Source organism: Silene latifolia, chromosome X, assembly GCF_048544455.1.
Source record: "Silene latifolia isolate original U9 population chromosome X, ASM4854445v1, whole genome shotgun sequence".
NCBI classification, from domain to species: domain Eukaryota; kingdom Viridiplantae; phylum Streptophyta; class Magnoliopsida; order Caryophyllales; family Caryophyllaceae; genus Silene; species Silene latifolia.
In genome coordinates this window covers 340455512-340471653 of record NC_133537.1, presented here as the reverse complement: position 1 = coordinate 340471653, position 16142 = coordinate 340455512, and the positions used below count along the sequence as shown (strand labels likewise).

General features: G+C 36.5%; 2 protein-coding genes across 2 annotated transcripts; both read left to right on the top strand.

Moving 5' to 3' along the window:
• Positions 1–5247: 5247 nt before the first annotated feature.
• On the top strand, positions 5248–9226 carry LOC141619405 (mechanosensitive ion channel protein 10-like). The gene is made up of 6 exons (XM_074436421.1): positions 5248–7356; positions 7521–7662; positions 7756–8049; positions 8136–8344; positions 8565–8794; positions 8882–9226. Exons 1-6 carry the CDS (start codon positions 5804–5806, stop codon positions 8908–8910), a joined length of 2457 nt encoding a protein of 818 aa, XP_074292522.1. The 5' UTR covers positions 5248–5803; the 3' UTR covers positions 8911–9226.
• Positions 9227–10341: 1115 nt separating this feature from the next.
• LOC141621051 (mechanosensitive ion channel protein 10-like) lies at positions 10342–14627 on the top strand. Its single transcript, XM_074437769.1, has 6 exons — positions 10342–12393; positions 12498–12636; positions 13004–13297; positions 13733–13944; positions 14035–14258; positions 14356–14627. Exons 1-6 carry the CDS (start codon positions 10847–10849, stop codon positions 14400–14402), a joined length of 2463 nt encoding a protein of 820 aa, XP_074293870.1. The 5' UTR covers positions 10342–10846; the 3' UTR covers positions 14403–14627.
• Positions 14628–16142: the final 1515 nt, after the last annotated feature.

The following is a 16142-nucleotide window of genomic DNA, read 5'->3' as shown; positions in this document are numbered from 1 at the left end:
GGTAACAAAAATGGATGAGGACATCAAGCATACATCATCTCAGTTGTGTCCTAATGAGAATGTTTCATCCTCCGTTGATCATATGCATTTTGATAGTAGTAGTGGTGCTAGTAGTAAAGTTTCATCCTCAGACATGAATGTTGTTGATTCCGCTACTCCGAATCAAAGGGATCATTTTCACAAATTCAACAAGAAAGGTGGAGGTCATTCCCACCTTAAAATTGATGCCAGCTCCTACAATAACCATCTACAAGGTAATGAAGTTCATGTTCACCATAGTAAATCTTTTACTACAATGATAGTTCGTGTTCACTCGCTTCCACATAAGGAAGCCCAGACGGGAACTCCCCATGAAGTGACTTCAAGGGAAGCAGCAGTTCCCCTTTCTAGCTATTTACCCGAGATGCGTAATCAGATATCTACAGTTGTCTCAACGGATGAATCAACGGATGAGTCAACGGAGGCAGATGAGGTTAAGTTGGTTGAAGAGGAGGCCATCATCCATATCGAGAAGAAGAAGCGCCTTTCGCAGAACATTTCTCTTGTTAGCAAATATTCAGTGGATCAGTTTCAATTTCAATTTGCTCCTATTAGGGATAATTCAAGCATGACTTGTAGTGATATTTCAATGATTGAAGGCGCCATTTTGGACCAGCCTGGGAACACCAACTCTATCCCCGCGCCATGTCAAAGCATGTTTATTTTCACAGCCATGAAGACACATTCAAATAGGGCTTGTAGCAGATTTGAGACGAAGACTATTAGCCGGCAATGTTCAACCTGGGTTCGCGCAAAGGTAAAGGGTAAGTCTTTGCTGACGGATAGGGGTTCATCTGTTTTTTGCAGGTTTGGAGCTGTGGAGAAGGTTACGAGTTTTAAGAGAAAAGAAGAAAACACAATCCATTTTGATAGCCATTTCCATCCCCCGTTTAAAAAGCGTCGTCTTTGTGTTCTTGTTAATTCGGTTTGTAATAGTAGTTATGTTAGTTGTGTTTCTAGTAGTTTAGGGGTCTTTTCTGGCCCTCGGTTGGTTTTGTAACGGCTTCGTTTGTACTCGAACTTTATTATATATATAAAACTAGTACACATTTGTCAAAAAAAAAAAAAAAAATTGATTAACGGAAAATGCAAGCGGTATCTCTGAGGTTTGAGACTTTGCCTGAAATAACCATTTTTTTATCTGGAAAACTTTAAGAGGGCATAACTCGTGATTACGAGTTCAGAAAATTATACCTTTTTTTTTTTCAAATCGATCATCTTTCCGAGAATTACGATTTGAAAAAAAAAAATTTATCATATTTGGATCTCGTGGCTAGGAGTTTTTGTATGTCAATTTTTTTACGGAACAAACTTTGATGACCATATCTCTTGGTCACGAATTCCAAACTTGACAATTTTTTTTCAATTCGTAGTTCTCGGAATGCTGATCAATTTGAAACAAAAAAAATCATCCCTTTCCTGAGCTTTTAAACACGAGTTATGACCTCATAAAAATTTCCGGATCAAAAAATTAAGTATTTCCAACAAAATGTCAAACGTCAAAGGACACCGCATACATTTTCCGACAATTTGGTCGTCTCAGCGCAAATGCAGAAGCTAACCGCCGCCATTACAAACTTGGTATAACGAACGAGTTTGCAAGGGATACCTGACAATTGACATGCGTAAATTGGCGAGGAATTATCTCACTGCTTTGAAGTTCGATCATCTTGTCTCTCTTGAACACCAAGTGTTCGATGAAATTCCCCTACCAAATTCTTGTAGTAATCCACTGTTTTGGCGAAGTAACTTTTCGTGAAGATGTTTGATGCAGAAGATGGCCAAGTACCAGACGCCCAGAAGGTGTTTGATGAAATACCTGGTTTCAGGTAAACACCATGTCTGACTCGTATACTGGCTAGGAGTTTTTTTTTTTCAAACCGATCATCTTTCCGAGAATTATACCTTGGTTTCAATGGCTGACTCGTTGTACAAAGCACTTGTTGATAATGGTCCTATTGCATTACTTGGCTATATTATATGGCTATATTTCCGGGTAAACCCCATGTCTGTTATTGTGCAAAACAAAGTTCATCCCATGAATTTGTTTAAAAATTGGTATGAAATTGATGTCTTGCAAATTGCCTTGTATTGACATAAATTTATTTATGGTTCTTTGATGGCATTGAGCGTGCTCAGGAGCGTCATAAATTACCTCCATCAATCGCTAATAAGCCCTAAGGAGGTACACAGTTGGACTAAATTATGTGTTAGATTGGCTTTTCAAGAAATACGAGATAATACAATGCAGCTCCCTTCATTCCAAAGGAGTACTTCTCGTATAGATACCGTTAGAATGACATTATGTACTCCAGTTAGAATGGAATTTGATGAGCATCCGACATGTTTGTGCAACATTCTTGTACCCACATAAAAGTACTCTGCAAAGCACATGGAGTAGCATGCTAATTTGGTTTCAGTGGGTTTGGTTTACTCCAAATTTTGTCGGAGGTGTCAACGCACACCACATCAAGGTATTCGGATCTGATACCTGCTAATTTTTGTAAAAACTTTACGGTGAGATAGCTGGATCATGGGCTACAAAAGCAATTTGCCAATGTAATGTCATAGGTATATGTTATATTCTAAGAGTGGTAAGACATCAGTTTCCTTCTAGCTCCACCCTTGAGGATAAGGGTGATTTCATGGGCGAGGAAATGGTGATTGAGAATGTGAATGACTTCGGTGAGAATGATGTGGTTAGGCGTAATGAGCATGTGTATTATGAGAGTGGGAGTTACGATGAGATGTTAAGAGATAAACTATTCTTCATTCACATATACCAATTTGGGTTTGAGTACGAAAAGAATTTGGCGGATAAATTATATTTCGCTGCTCCAAATAAATTTGATAGTTGGTCTTTGTTTATAATTCGAATGAGAGTTCTGAAATGGTAGTAGCTCAATTTAATTGTGGAATGGTGATGTGCTTCGTGCATGTTACTGATAATATTGGTTGGTACTGAGTTTGGTGGAATAACAATTGTTGAATGTTGGCCTAGTTTTCAAGATGCATCTTATACATTCCAAAATGATTATCCCGGTCTTGATGGCACACACATCTTATACATTCCAAAATGATTAGCGGTTTTAAGACTAAAGAACTTGACCCAGGTTCGAGAAAAAGCTGTCATTACTGTGAAAGTTGAACCAAACACTTTACTAGTTTGATATTATGAAGATAGAAGTTTTAGATAAAGATGACGGTGGTTTGGAAGAGCCTTCTGATGACGGGAAGATGATGATGTATGCATCTACATTGAAGTATAATTTGACCAGCTGGGTTACAAAGAAGTGAGATTAAATTTTCACAGGTCATCCAACTGTAAGTCATTTTTTTACAGCATTTGTGCCCAGTAATTCCTGTTTCTGTCATTGTGTATGTGATTCCTGTTATTTTTTCCAAGGTTGTTTCATAAATTTGTGCTTCCCCTAGCCGGTCTCATTTAATATCGTTATATGGGTCGCTATTGTGAAACTGAAGGAAATATAGATCATTCCTATAATACCTAAGAAATTGGATTCGTTTTATAATATTACTCTATATATACAACCGTCTCAAACGAGAAAAAGTATAGTACTACTTCCCGACTCTCATAGCATATTTTAGACCAAGAATTCTTTCCAAACCAATTGACAATAGGTGGATGATGGAGCTAGTTGACTTTTAGATATTACCTATGTGGAATAAATAATGTTAGTTTTGCGTGACTGATATAATTAAGTTAGTCTTTCTTTACTTCAAAATAGTCATTCTTTACTCCAAAAACAAGTCATTCTTAACTCCAAAATAAAGTCATTCTTTCTCCATCAACATCTGCAACATTACCCTATGCTGCCTCAAAGGCGTCGGCTAACGGGCTAAGTGTAAAAGTGAGATTGTATCCAAGAGGCCAAGATATAGTCTTTCTTTTATACTACTGAAGTCGGTGGCGTACCAGCGTAGCTAGAGGGTTCTTGAATATAAACTCAGGAACAATCTTAAGACCCCACACTCGATCCTAACGACATTACTCTTAACTGCGAATAACATAAATATTCTGTATAATTACATATATATGGATTAAGCAAAGTGTATGATGGTGAGGGTGCTAGTTGACTTTTACATGTTTAATTAAGTTGATTAGTATAAAACTGTTGGTGACTTTTAATCGCATTTACACCAAAGGAGCCTTGGTCCTCGGTTGTGTGTCGACATTGTCAATCATAAATTTATAATCACGAGTTATGGTCTCTTAAAGTTTTCCAGATCAAAAAATTGGGTATTTCGGGTAAAATATCAAACCTCAAGGACACTGTGTGCATTTTCCGTATAGAGATTAATCTGTCTAGAATAGAACTGTTAGATTTGCATAATTGATTGATTATAGTTAAGTCAGTCTTTCTTTACTCGAAAAAACGTAGGTAGCTATTCTTTAATAGCAACATTACCCTACTGCTCATTAGGTGTTCTGTGTTCATGTTCACCATGTTGCGTCTTAGATCTATTCTTAATAAAATACGAGTATTACAATTTGACGTTATATTTTCATATCTCATTATATATGGTAGCTAATGACTGGAAACTGGAGCTCAATTCCTCCTTTTCCCTTCTTTAATTTTCTTTCTGTTTCTTTCTTTTGCTCAAACCCTCGATACACGCTCATAATCATCATAACTCACAATTGTTAGCTCTAGGCTTCCAAAAATATGGCTAGCAACATAGAGTCTCTCGAAATAAAAGGGGAGGGTGACTCGATTTCCCCAGGAAGACAACCTTACCGTTAACTACGTGGTGAGGAAATGACTGACCCAGAGGGAGTAAAAAAAAATGGTAACTGAAAGGAAAGTGGATAGTGTGAAACATGAAAGCTCAGAGATGTACACGGATTCATGGAAACATGAAACGTATGAAGAGTAAGGAAGAAGAAGATTCATTGAGTGAGAATAAATAAAGAAAAAGTATTCATGTTTTTGTTCTTGTTTGGTGCTTTTTATGGACAACTTCAACTACAATAACGTAATCTTACTGTTAACTACGTCGTGAGGAAGATGAAGATTTATAGAGTGAGAAGATTAAAAGACAAATAAAGGAAGTCTTTTTCTGCGTGTTACCCTCCTTCCATTTTTTAAAAGCGTCACTGATACGCCCTAAACTTGAAGTACCCTAATGCTCTAATCCATCTCTTTTATTTGTTTATGCACTTTTATTGATTTTTTTGGAATTTTTTGGAATAATTTTAGGAATTATCGTTTGATTGTAAATTTATTTTCTTTACGAAATTTGACTGTTGAGGTGTCAGTTTATATTTCTAAAAAAACGAGAGATATCAGGTAGAATTCAAAAAACATACCAGGTACCACGTAGAAAAGTCCGACAAACAACGAAAGGAAAAGTAAATGGAACGGAAAGTGGATAGCGAGAAACATGAAAGCTCAAAGATGAGCATGGCTTCATGGAAACATGAAATATATGAAGAGTGATGAAGAAGAAGATACATAGAGTAAGAATATAAAAAGAAACATTAAACAACTTCAACTACAATAATGTAATCTTACTATGCTTCTATAGATCATTGTTCTCGTACAACTCCTGATTTCTTCTCCTATATAACACCCCAAGTTCTTTGGAGAACTCAAATTCCCATTTCTTCCTCCTTTTTTGTTTCTTTTCCGTTTCCAGAGTAAAAAAAAAATCTGAAATCCAACCTCTGCAAAACCCTCGATACACGCTCATGATCATCATCATCATAACTCACAATTGTTAGCTCTAGGCTTCCAAAAATATGGCTAGCGACATAGTCTCTCTCGAAATAAAAGGGGAGGGTGACTCGATTTCCCCAGGAAGACAACCTCCTCCACAAAATATTATAGATACAGATTCTTCCCCTGAAAACACCGAAAACCCAGTTTCAAATAGGAAACAATTAACTCATATAATATCTGGGCTAGCTAATATAAGCTTGTCTATATCTCTGCTCCGTGCTTTATCACGTAGTGATTTCGTTTTAGTATGTATGTCACTTGTGTTAATTGCTTTCATGCCAGTAATCACTGTTGTCATGCTGCCCCTGTTCTTCGTTTCAATTGTAGTTTTACGATTGTTTGAACTCATCGGCAGTAGTAAAAACTTGGAAAAACGATTGCTAACTAAGAAGTTTTTGTGCTTATTTATGATGTCATATTTGTTATGGTCTTTGATGGTGATCTCCGTGTTTTATTATCCAATTGTGAAGAATGTTCCATGGGTAAAACATGTAATGATCATAGGGTTGCCGTTAACTAAGTGGTTTCATATAATTTGTAAATTAGTTGGTATTTTCGGTCTGAGCCAAGCTGTATCGTACGTTCTGGATTTTCTATCAACACAACTAATTTTGGAGAAATCTGAGTCGAAACTTATTCTGTCAGAAGCAATGTCTGAGATCATTGGTTGTCTCCTGTTCTTGTGGGCAGAGTTATTGGTCATGCGTAGGGTCCCCACTTTTAAGCAGAGTAAAATAGCTGGAATTTACACTCATAATTGGATTGAGGTATCTCTCTTTCTCATCATAGGTTATAATATCATTACATTCTTAATTCATGCACTTGTGTGGTCGCTACTGGAAATTTATACAGCCAATGAAGGTGATGTAAGGAGTGATATAAAATCGAATAATGCAATGCGATTATATTGGGGTAAGGAATTGGGAAAGGCCTTTAACAAAAAATATGTAGTCTATATTGCCTTTTGTATCAAGAGGTGCATCATCTCCCTTCTAAGCATGGTGATGCTCCTAATTACATGGGTTGTGTATTTCGTCAGCCGTCTAGACGAAACACCTGAGGATAAGAAGAATTTGGAATTTGGTACTTGGACTATTGTTAGTGTTTTACTATGCTCGTTTCTTTGGTTGATCAAATCCTGCATACTCTTGTATTGGGAGGCTTACATGTATGACAGATTACATTCTAAGATTATGGGTATAGGGGAGTTGCTTTACTTCCTTATTATGCTCACTTGCACCCACTATCGCAAAACCGTTGATGGCGTTGAATCTAACAAAATTACTGGAAAATATCACTGTAATTTTGAGCGGTATAGGCTTGTTAAACTGACACAACCTAATGAAAGTAAAGCATTATGGGTCCTTTCGGTTAATAATAACGAGAACGAGGAAGACCTGATGCTGAACAGAAAAAGTGTCCGGGAAGAATTGATAAATTATCCACGGTCATCCATATATGACCTAAAAACGGCAGCTCAACGGTTGTTGACTGCTCAATATGCATTGTCCAAAGAGACTACTCTTGGGGATCTCGATCATTTACAAGTCGATGATTCAGGAGTAGATAATGCGTAAGAAACTTTCCTTTGTCCAACGAACTATTTTTTTTTTTTTTTTGGCAGCTGTAAATAAAGATATACCTAACTAGGGTTTATACAGATGATAATGCGTAACAAACTTTTCTGTCATGATATCATGTGTAATATCTCTTTCTTTAATTTGTTTGGGACAACAGGAAGTGCAGAGAAGTATTGAAGAAGGTCGTGCAAGTTGAAGGTGATACTAATTTCGATGATGATTGGAAAATGCTTCTTAAACTACTTCCTGGTGTGACTACTGAAGAAGATATAACTTTGGATAAAGTTAAAACATTTATGGTAAGTCATTTTATTAACTTCCTACGGATTATTAGTATATATTGCTATTAACAGTATAACTAGTTGACAACTAAAATTGTATATGATGTTCAGGAAAGAGCACACAGCAGATGTATATTTCTTGTAGATACGCTTATTAGTGAACATGAGATGGTGAAATGCTTGAACCAAGTCATAAGTTGGCTTATAATTGTCGTGACCATCATAACGTGGCTACTTCTCACCGGGTTGGCTTCAACAAAGGTATTCGTCCTCATAGCATCACCAGTGTTGGCGGTTACATTTATATTTGGGGACACAGCTAAGAGTTTGTTTCAAGGCCTCATCTTTGTATATGTTGTTCACCCCTTTGACGTTGGTGACCTATGTATCATTGATGAAAAACTGGTTAGTTATGTTTATTTTATTTTTTCGCTTTTGTTGAAAATTAGTCGGGTTGGATACTTAATGTGATATTCCTGTGATTTGTGTAGCTGGAAGTTAAGAGAATTGGTGTTTGGAGCACTACTTTTTCAAAGGTTCGCACTCTCGGTAAACAACATCAAGTTATATATCCAAATTCGGTGTTAGCCGAAAAGAATGTTATCAACCACGAGACTATTTTCGATTGGGATGATAACATCGAATTCTTATGTTTGCCGGAAGCCAACATAACAGAGCCTTTGAAAAAAATAATTGAAAGGTGAGCCTTTCGTTGTTATCACTTATCAGTCTAGACCTGGCAAAACGGGTCACTCGGGTCGGATACGGGTCGGGTCAGTTTGGGTTGGGTCATTTCGGGTCTGTCACACATTTCAGGTCGGGTAAGGTCAATTTATCACTTATCACTGATTGCTTCTTGATTCACAATTAACTGAATGATCAGTCTTTTATCAACTACTCGTATTGTTTTTGTTTTATAGGTATCTTGATGACGCGAAAGACAAATTCACTCCGAAATTTCGGAGTGTGGAGATTCTAGAAATGGGAGATAAAGCCAAAATTGTTGTTCATGTCAAACATAAGTTATTGAAAACAACCGAAGGTTGGACGTACTTTGAATGCCTGAAAAAGAAGGAGAAACGGAGATTTAAGTTAGCTATACATGTACAGAAACTTCTGAAACGAGTAGAATCCAAGGCGAACACTTCGGGTTTGCATTCTGATTAAGCTTGTTTATATACTGAGCTAAATTTCTCTGCCAGAGTAATTCTTGAGTTTGCTTATTACTGTATTGCAGAAATGGAAGATTTTTTTACTAGGGGATGACGGAGAAATGGTGCACAAGACACGGTTGGGCTTCTTAAAAGTGTAAGCTATAAAAAGGGGGTGATTATAAACACTTCCTAAAATGAATTTTCGCACAACTGAAAGATATGGCTACACTTAACAACCAGGTCATTGAGGTTTAGTTTGTTCAGATCAGTACTTATTTTGCGTCTGGTCGGGTTATATCAGGTATTAAGTTTGTTTCAAGGGTGTTGTTATGGGTCATTTTGGATATGGCGTATTCGGTTCGGTGTCTCATTCAGGTCTTAGGGGTTAAATAAATTTGATTGTAGAAGTTTGATTAAAGAACTGTTTTAAGATAATGCTTATTTACGATAAAAGTGTTTAGCCATAGCTCCTTCGGTGCAAATAGTATTAAGAGCATGTACAATAGAGAGTACATTATCATCCTCTTAATTTTTCATTTACCCTTTTATTTTTTGACACATTATTTTTTCTATGGCCCACATACATTTCCACCATGTTCATCCTCTTCTTATAATTTTTGTTCACAATAGAGAGGATCCTCTTATTCATTCCCTACCATTTTAATAATATTTTAACTTCTATTAAAATGAAAAAATAAAATGGAAATATTAAAAATGAAAAAATATGATTGGATTGTTGGCACAAGGGCCAATGTTCAAAATCCTCTAATTTTAGAGTAAGTAGAGAACATCCTCCTTCTAAGAGGATGTTCTATGCATTCTCTACAATAGAGAGGAGCTCCTCTTAGATGAGAGAGAGTGTTAAGAGGAGACTTCATCCTCTCTATTGTACATGCTCTAAGTGTGAATCATTACTAAACATTTTGGGTTACAAGGGTGCCTATAGACGAGTGCCAAGTAATTGTTCATGTTTATATGTAGCTTAATAAACGGCCCAAGCCCTAAGACCTGAATAATCGTTACACTTACTCGGCTTTCGTCTGTAGGCCCAAGCCAGCTTTTGATCCGTTAGCCATGTCCGGCCTAAGCCCATTTATTCTAGCGGGCTTAGTTTTCTTACTGTTAGCCATTTTTTTTATTTTTTTTTTCTTGTCCAAGCCCACTATTTTAGCGGGCCGAACGGGCTGGGCCAAATGGTCCGACCCGCACTTGATCAGCTCTAACCCCAATACATCGAATATTTAATTAGGTGGTAATTCAATTTTCGTGACAAAAGCATTAATACATGAGTCGGTATATTTTGACGGTTTACGCCCAATAGTAACAATATTCGGTGTATCAAATATGTTTATCATAAACCCCTGTGTAAGACTGGAATCCTTTAGGTAATTGCACATGCCATTTTTTTGTATGCATCCTGTTAATCCTTTTTTTTTTATCAGTTTTTTCTACATAATCCAGTTGACTTTCATATGCATCTCAAAGTCTTATGTTTATCGGGTGATGTGCTCACTTTTTCCATGTTTTAAATTCAGAGGCTGCTCCAGTAATCACCAAGTCAGTCTTTCTTTTATATACTACTCCGTAGTTCGTGCTACGTTGCTGGGTCTTGGCTAGAAGTATCCAAAACAAGCGCGTATTCAAGCTAAGTGTCTGATTCGGCTATTTTATGAAAGAAATCATGTTGTTTCGTCTAAAATGAAATGTCTGGATGTCTACCAAGTTAGGTATGACTACTACTAATCTACTATCAATATCAAATTCCAGTCTTTTTTTTTATACGTAGAGTACAACTTATTTAGCTAGCTCATACTAAGATGCTACTCCGTATTATTATAAAGTCTGATCACGTGCCAAGTGGGAAATTGGAACCGAGGAGGTCTTATATATAAATCTTGTTAACGCGGTCTTTACTTAAGATCTCTCACAACCTACTTTTATTTTCACCTTTTAATTGTTTTTCGATGTTTGACCGGTTGCCAATTTCTTTCATAAACACGGTCTTCAACATCATACCTTTGGATTGTAAGCTTTAGGCCTTTGAAAATATGGCCAACTTACAGACTGTAGAAAGAGAGATGGAGGTTGACGACATTTTCCCGGAAAATCAACCTGAAATCCCACCTTCACAAAATACAGTTACAAATTCTGTTACTGTAAGAGTCGAAAAGCCGGTTTCTAGTACTGAAGAACCTACAACCAATTCATCCGTGCAGGCTAAATGCCGCGCATTTTTAACAGGCTATGTTTCGATCTCCAAGCTCTTTTGTTATCTGTTTCGTTGCTTGTTCTACTTATGTTTAGCACCAGTGGTATATGCTTGTATTACAGTTGTTACAGTCGCGTTTCTCCCATTGTTAGTGGCCGCATTTGTAGTCGTAAGATTGAATCAACTCTTCATCAAAGACAAAGACTTGAAGAAAAACTTCCTTCTTAAGTTCCTTTTAGGATGCTGTATATTTGTCGCTGTGATATTGCTTTTGCTTGAAATCGGAGTGTTTTATGTCGTAATTGCTAAGAATGTTACGAGTTTAAAACTTGTAACGATCATAGGGCTGCCAATAGTTAACTGGATTAAGATAATCTGTACATTAATCGGAATATATCTCATGAGCCAAATCGTTAGCCTCTTGATAGTTTATGTGATTGGAAAAGTAAATGTCTGTGACGATGAAAGCAGTTTTATTCTCCTGGATGCAGCTTCTGAGATATTTGGTTGTCTTCTATTCTTGTGGGCTAATGTCGTAGTTATGAATAGCGTCCCCACTTTTAAGCGGGGCAAAATACTTGGCATTTACATTCAGAAGTGGGTTGAAGTAGCTCTCTATATCCTCATAGGCTATAACTTGATTACATTGTTAACTCGAATGCTTGTATGGTCGTTAGAGAAAGTTTTCGCAGAAAATTCAGTGATTGGTAAAAAACTTACTAAAATGGTATCAGTCGTCTGCTGTGAAGACTTACGAAAGGGTGCGTTTAAGAAAAAATATGTAGTGTATGTTGCGATTGGTATAATGGGAAACATTGTCACCATCCTGAGTTTGCTGATGCTACTGCTAATATGGGTGTTATATTTCGGCCACCATCTAGATAAAACATCGGAGAACAAGAGAATATTGGAAATCGGTAAATGGACTTTGGTTAGTATCTTGATATGCTCCTTTCTTTGGTTGATCAAATCTTGCATAGTGTTGTTTTGGGAGGCTCGTACTGTTTACGACAGGTTACATTCTAAACTCTCGGATATTGGGAAACACTTGTATTTCCTTGTTTTGCTCAGCTACACCCACTTTCATAAGGTTATTGAAATGCCGCGGTATGATTTAGAACACAGAATCCGCTGTGCCTTTTCTTGCCCCAAGAGAAAGGTGGATTGGGTCCATTTGGCTAGTAATTCAGACGGCGAGATATACTCGTCTTTTGACAGGAAAATTGTCAGGGCTAAGTTAATAAACTATACTGGTAGAGAGGCATCCACATATCAAGTACAACAGGCAGCTCAACAATTTTTATCAGCTCAATACGCTTTGTCGAAGGAGAGTATTGCTGGTGACCTCCATCATTTACAAGGCGATAATCCTGGACAGAATGACGAGTAAGAAAATATCGTTTAGTAGATGATAAATTGATAATGCTTATGTAATTTTGTTTTGCTGTTTATTTGTAACATTTCATTCTTATATAATTTGTTGGGTACAGGGGAATTGTAGGAAAATTGGAAGAGATTATTTTCGACGGTAGATCCTATTCAACAGACGATTGGAAACTGCTTCTTGAACTTCTTCCTGATGTGCGTACCTCTGAAGATATAACTTTCCAGAAAGTTAAAACATGGATGGTAATTCAGCTGCTTTCTTTTCGTACATTTTATACCTTCTGCAGTTCTGCTTATTATCGTATTATGAATTAATAGACCTGGATCAAGAATGGATCCTAGTCTTTACGTTTTGTTGATTTTTCTCTGGTTAAGGGAGTCAGATGTACGCAGCCTTACCCTTGTATTGACAACACAAAGAGGCTGTTTCCGAATGACCCAGAATGAAAATTGCGTCAAGATGTAGTACAGTATTAGTAGTTTAGAACACTGTTATTTCAAAAAAGTAGAGTCGGTAATGAAGCGTAATTAATAGTAGATTCTGGTTAAATCGAGTTAGATAAACAATTCTTATGAGCTGTAATTAACAAAATAAATTGCTAATGAACAGGAAAGGTCACACAGCAGATGTCGGTTTCTGGCAAATACACTTATCAGTGAAAGGGAGGTGATGAAATGCTTGAACAATGTTATAAGTGGATTAATATTTGGTGTGACTTTCATACTGTGGCTACTTCTTACTCGATTGGCCTCGACAAATGTACTCGTCCTCATTGCATCACCATTATTAGCGGCCACCTTTGTATTTGGAGACACTTGCAAAAGTTTGTTTCAAGGACTCATCTTTGTCTACGTCGTTCACCCCTTTGATGTTGGCGACCTTTGTGTCATTGACGACAAATTGGTTAGTTATTTACTTGGTTTATGCTACTTTTGTTTCTTTTTTTTTTTCCGAAGTGAGATTCCTTTAGCATGCAGCAGGTTCATGTATCTGGGAACAAGGTTCATAGGTCTCACCATTTTCCTTGACATAATGACGGGATCTATGAACCTTGTTATAACTGACTTCTAAGACAGAGGAACCGAGAAGGTAACTCCGGCTTTTCGGTTGAAAAGAGTTGAACTGAACTGAACTAAATGGAGCTGAGTTGGACTGGGCTGAATTGAATTAAGCGAAACTGAACTGAATTGAGCTGAAATTAAGCCGGAAAGAACAGAACATTGTGGCTCATGATCGCGTTAACATCATATAACGAACCAATACTGATTCTTGTCGTCATAGAACGATCTTTCTTACTGCGATCGAGTACATAATGTGATATCGTTGTGATTTGTGTAGCTGGAGGTCAAAAGGATTGATGTCTGGAGCACCACATTCTCAAATGTTCGCAGTATCGGTAAGCAGCAGGAAATCATATATCCAAACGTGGATATAGCTGCCAAAAATCTTATCAACCACAAGACCGAATTTGATTGGAATGATTACTTAGAATTCAGTCTAAATTCATCAGACAAGAAAACAACCAAGATTGTGAAAGAAGAAATCGAAATGTGAGATCGAATTTTTTTGCTATCAGCTTTCCTTCTTCCTTGGCCTACTTCTATGTGATCAATCATTTGGATGATGTGTGTTTTTTTCAGGTATCTTGACACCGAAAAAGAAAGATTCACTCCAAATTTTCATAGCGTGGAGTTCCTGGAAATCGGAGATGACGACAAGGTTGCTGTCCATTTTAGACATAATGTACAAACTGAAGGCTGGACTTACTTTGAATGTCTGAAGAAGAAAGAGAAGCGGAGATTTGAGTTTGCGCTCTATGTACGAAATCTCCGAAGTACACAAAAGCCTAAAACAGAAACCACAGGTTTGCATTTTGAGTTAAGCTTATAACATGTAAAAGTTTTCTTTCCAGAAGTACGTAGTAGTACTGTACTGACTGTTGCGCATCATTGCCATTGCAGTGCCGGCGTTAGCAGAGATGGATCAAGAAGTGACAAAAGATGACTGAAAATGACAAATACTTGAAACATTTCCCTTGTGCCTTCAATTTGGGCTAAGAGGGTTAATTAGACACAAGTAACATTTCCCTTTCAACAAAGTAGAATCATAGTTCATTCAGTTAATTTATCTTGATTTCACGTTTCTAAGATATTCTTATTCTTGGGTACACCGGGTGTACAAGATTATCGTACACCCTAACCAATGATAAGCCTTTAATCACATTCCACTTAGATTTTGTTTTATTATTTATGGAGAGGGTGGGTAATTCTAATCATCTTATTGGCTAGGGTGTGCGGTGTACCCAAAAATATCTTGCAAATCTTACCTTATTTGGTTAAGTATTTTAATCATAATAATATAATAATACATAAATACAATAAATATTAAAAAAATTTATATAATACATAAATACAATAAATATAAATAAAATAATAATATAATAGTAATATAATAAATATTTAAAAAAAATTATATAATAATAACAATAGTAAATAAATTAATATAATAATGATAACAATAAGAATATAAAATATGAATAATAATATCAATGTTTAAATAGAGCAATTTCACTGAACTGAATGAAATTAAACTGAACTTTTTAGAACTGAAATTAAGTTAAAAAAAACAGGGTCTTACTGTGCTCTGTGTGGAACAAAATAGGTTATGCACAAGAAACCACAACTTCAAAAACTTGAAGATGACTAGGCCCAGTTGGCCCCAACTCCTTGAGCTTAGGAGTCTTATAGTTTACGCCATCTTCAAGTCCTGGGCCTAGGGGTGTTCACCGGTTCAAAACCGGACCGGACCGGATGAACCCGCGGACCGGATAACTACATATCCCAAGATCGCGGTTCGGACCGGTTAGAAGGGGACCCGGACCGGAACCCTTTAGGTCCGGTTTTTCCGGGTTTGGACCGGACCGGTATTAATTTATTAGACAAATTTAATTTTATTTTTTAATGTGGACCGGACCGGGGACCGGTCACCATATTTTTTGGGACCCAGAGACCGGACCGGTATATATCCGGTCTGGACCGGACCGGTCGGTCCGGGTTGGTCCGATTTGCCAGTCCGGACCACTTTTTGTTCACCCATACCTGGGCCCGATGTTTTCTTGTGCCTAGCCCAAGTCAGATCTTAGGCTCTAAATCTCTTGTTGTGCCTTTGTTATGTCAGCTTCCACGTTCTATAATTAGTATACAACTAGTGTAGGTCCCGTGTTACAGCACGGTATTTTTTAGTTTTGTTTTATAAAGAGACATTCTCATTATATTAATTGCATAAATTAATTGTACCTTTAATGTTATAATGTACTAATATAATCTTGGTAAGAGATAGAAAATGAAAGTTTATTACCATCAAAAGACACTTTAAGTTAAGTTATTTTTTGTCTTAAACCATTTTTACTTTACAATAAAAATTAACTCTATAATGCTATATCATTGCATGAAACTAATTTATGACATTAAATTACAATTAAGTGATGTAAAAATGTAAAATCTAATTAAAATACGTATAAACCTTATAACAATAAGAGGTAAAAACAGTATACCACGCACTTAAAAAGACGATTTACGAATAATTAGACTAACATTTTTTTATTTTTAATTAAAAAAAACATAAAAATTGTTACGTCCTTTAAAATATACACCATATTTAGTGTGTAACCGATGAAGGATAATATAAGAAACAGATTTACATAATTTTAGGGTGTAAGTGATATCAATAATTATGTTAAAGACTGCAT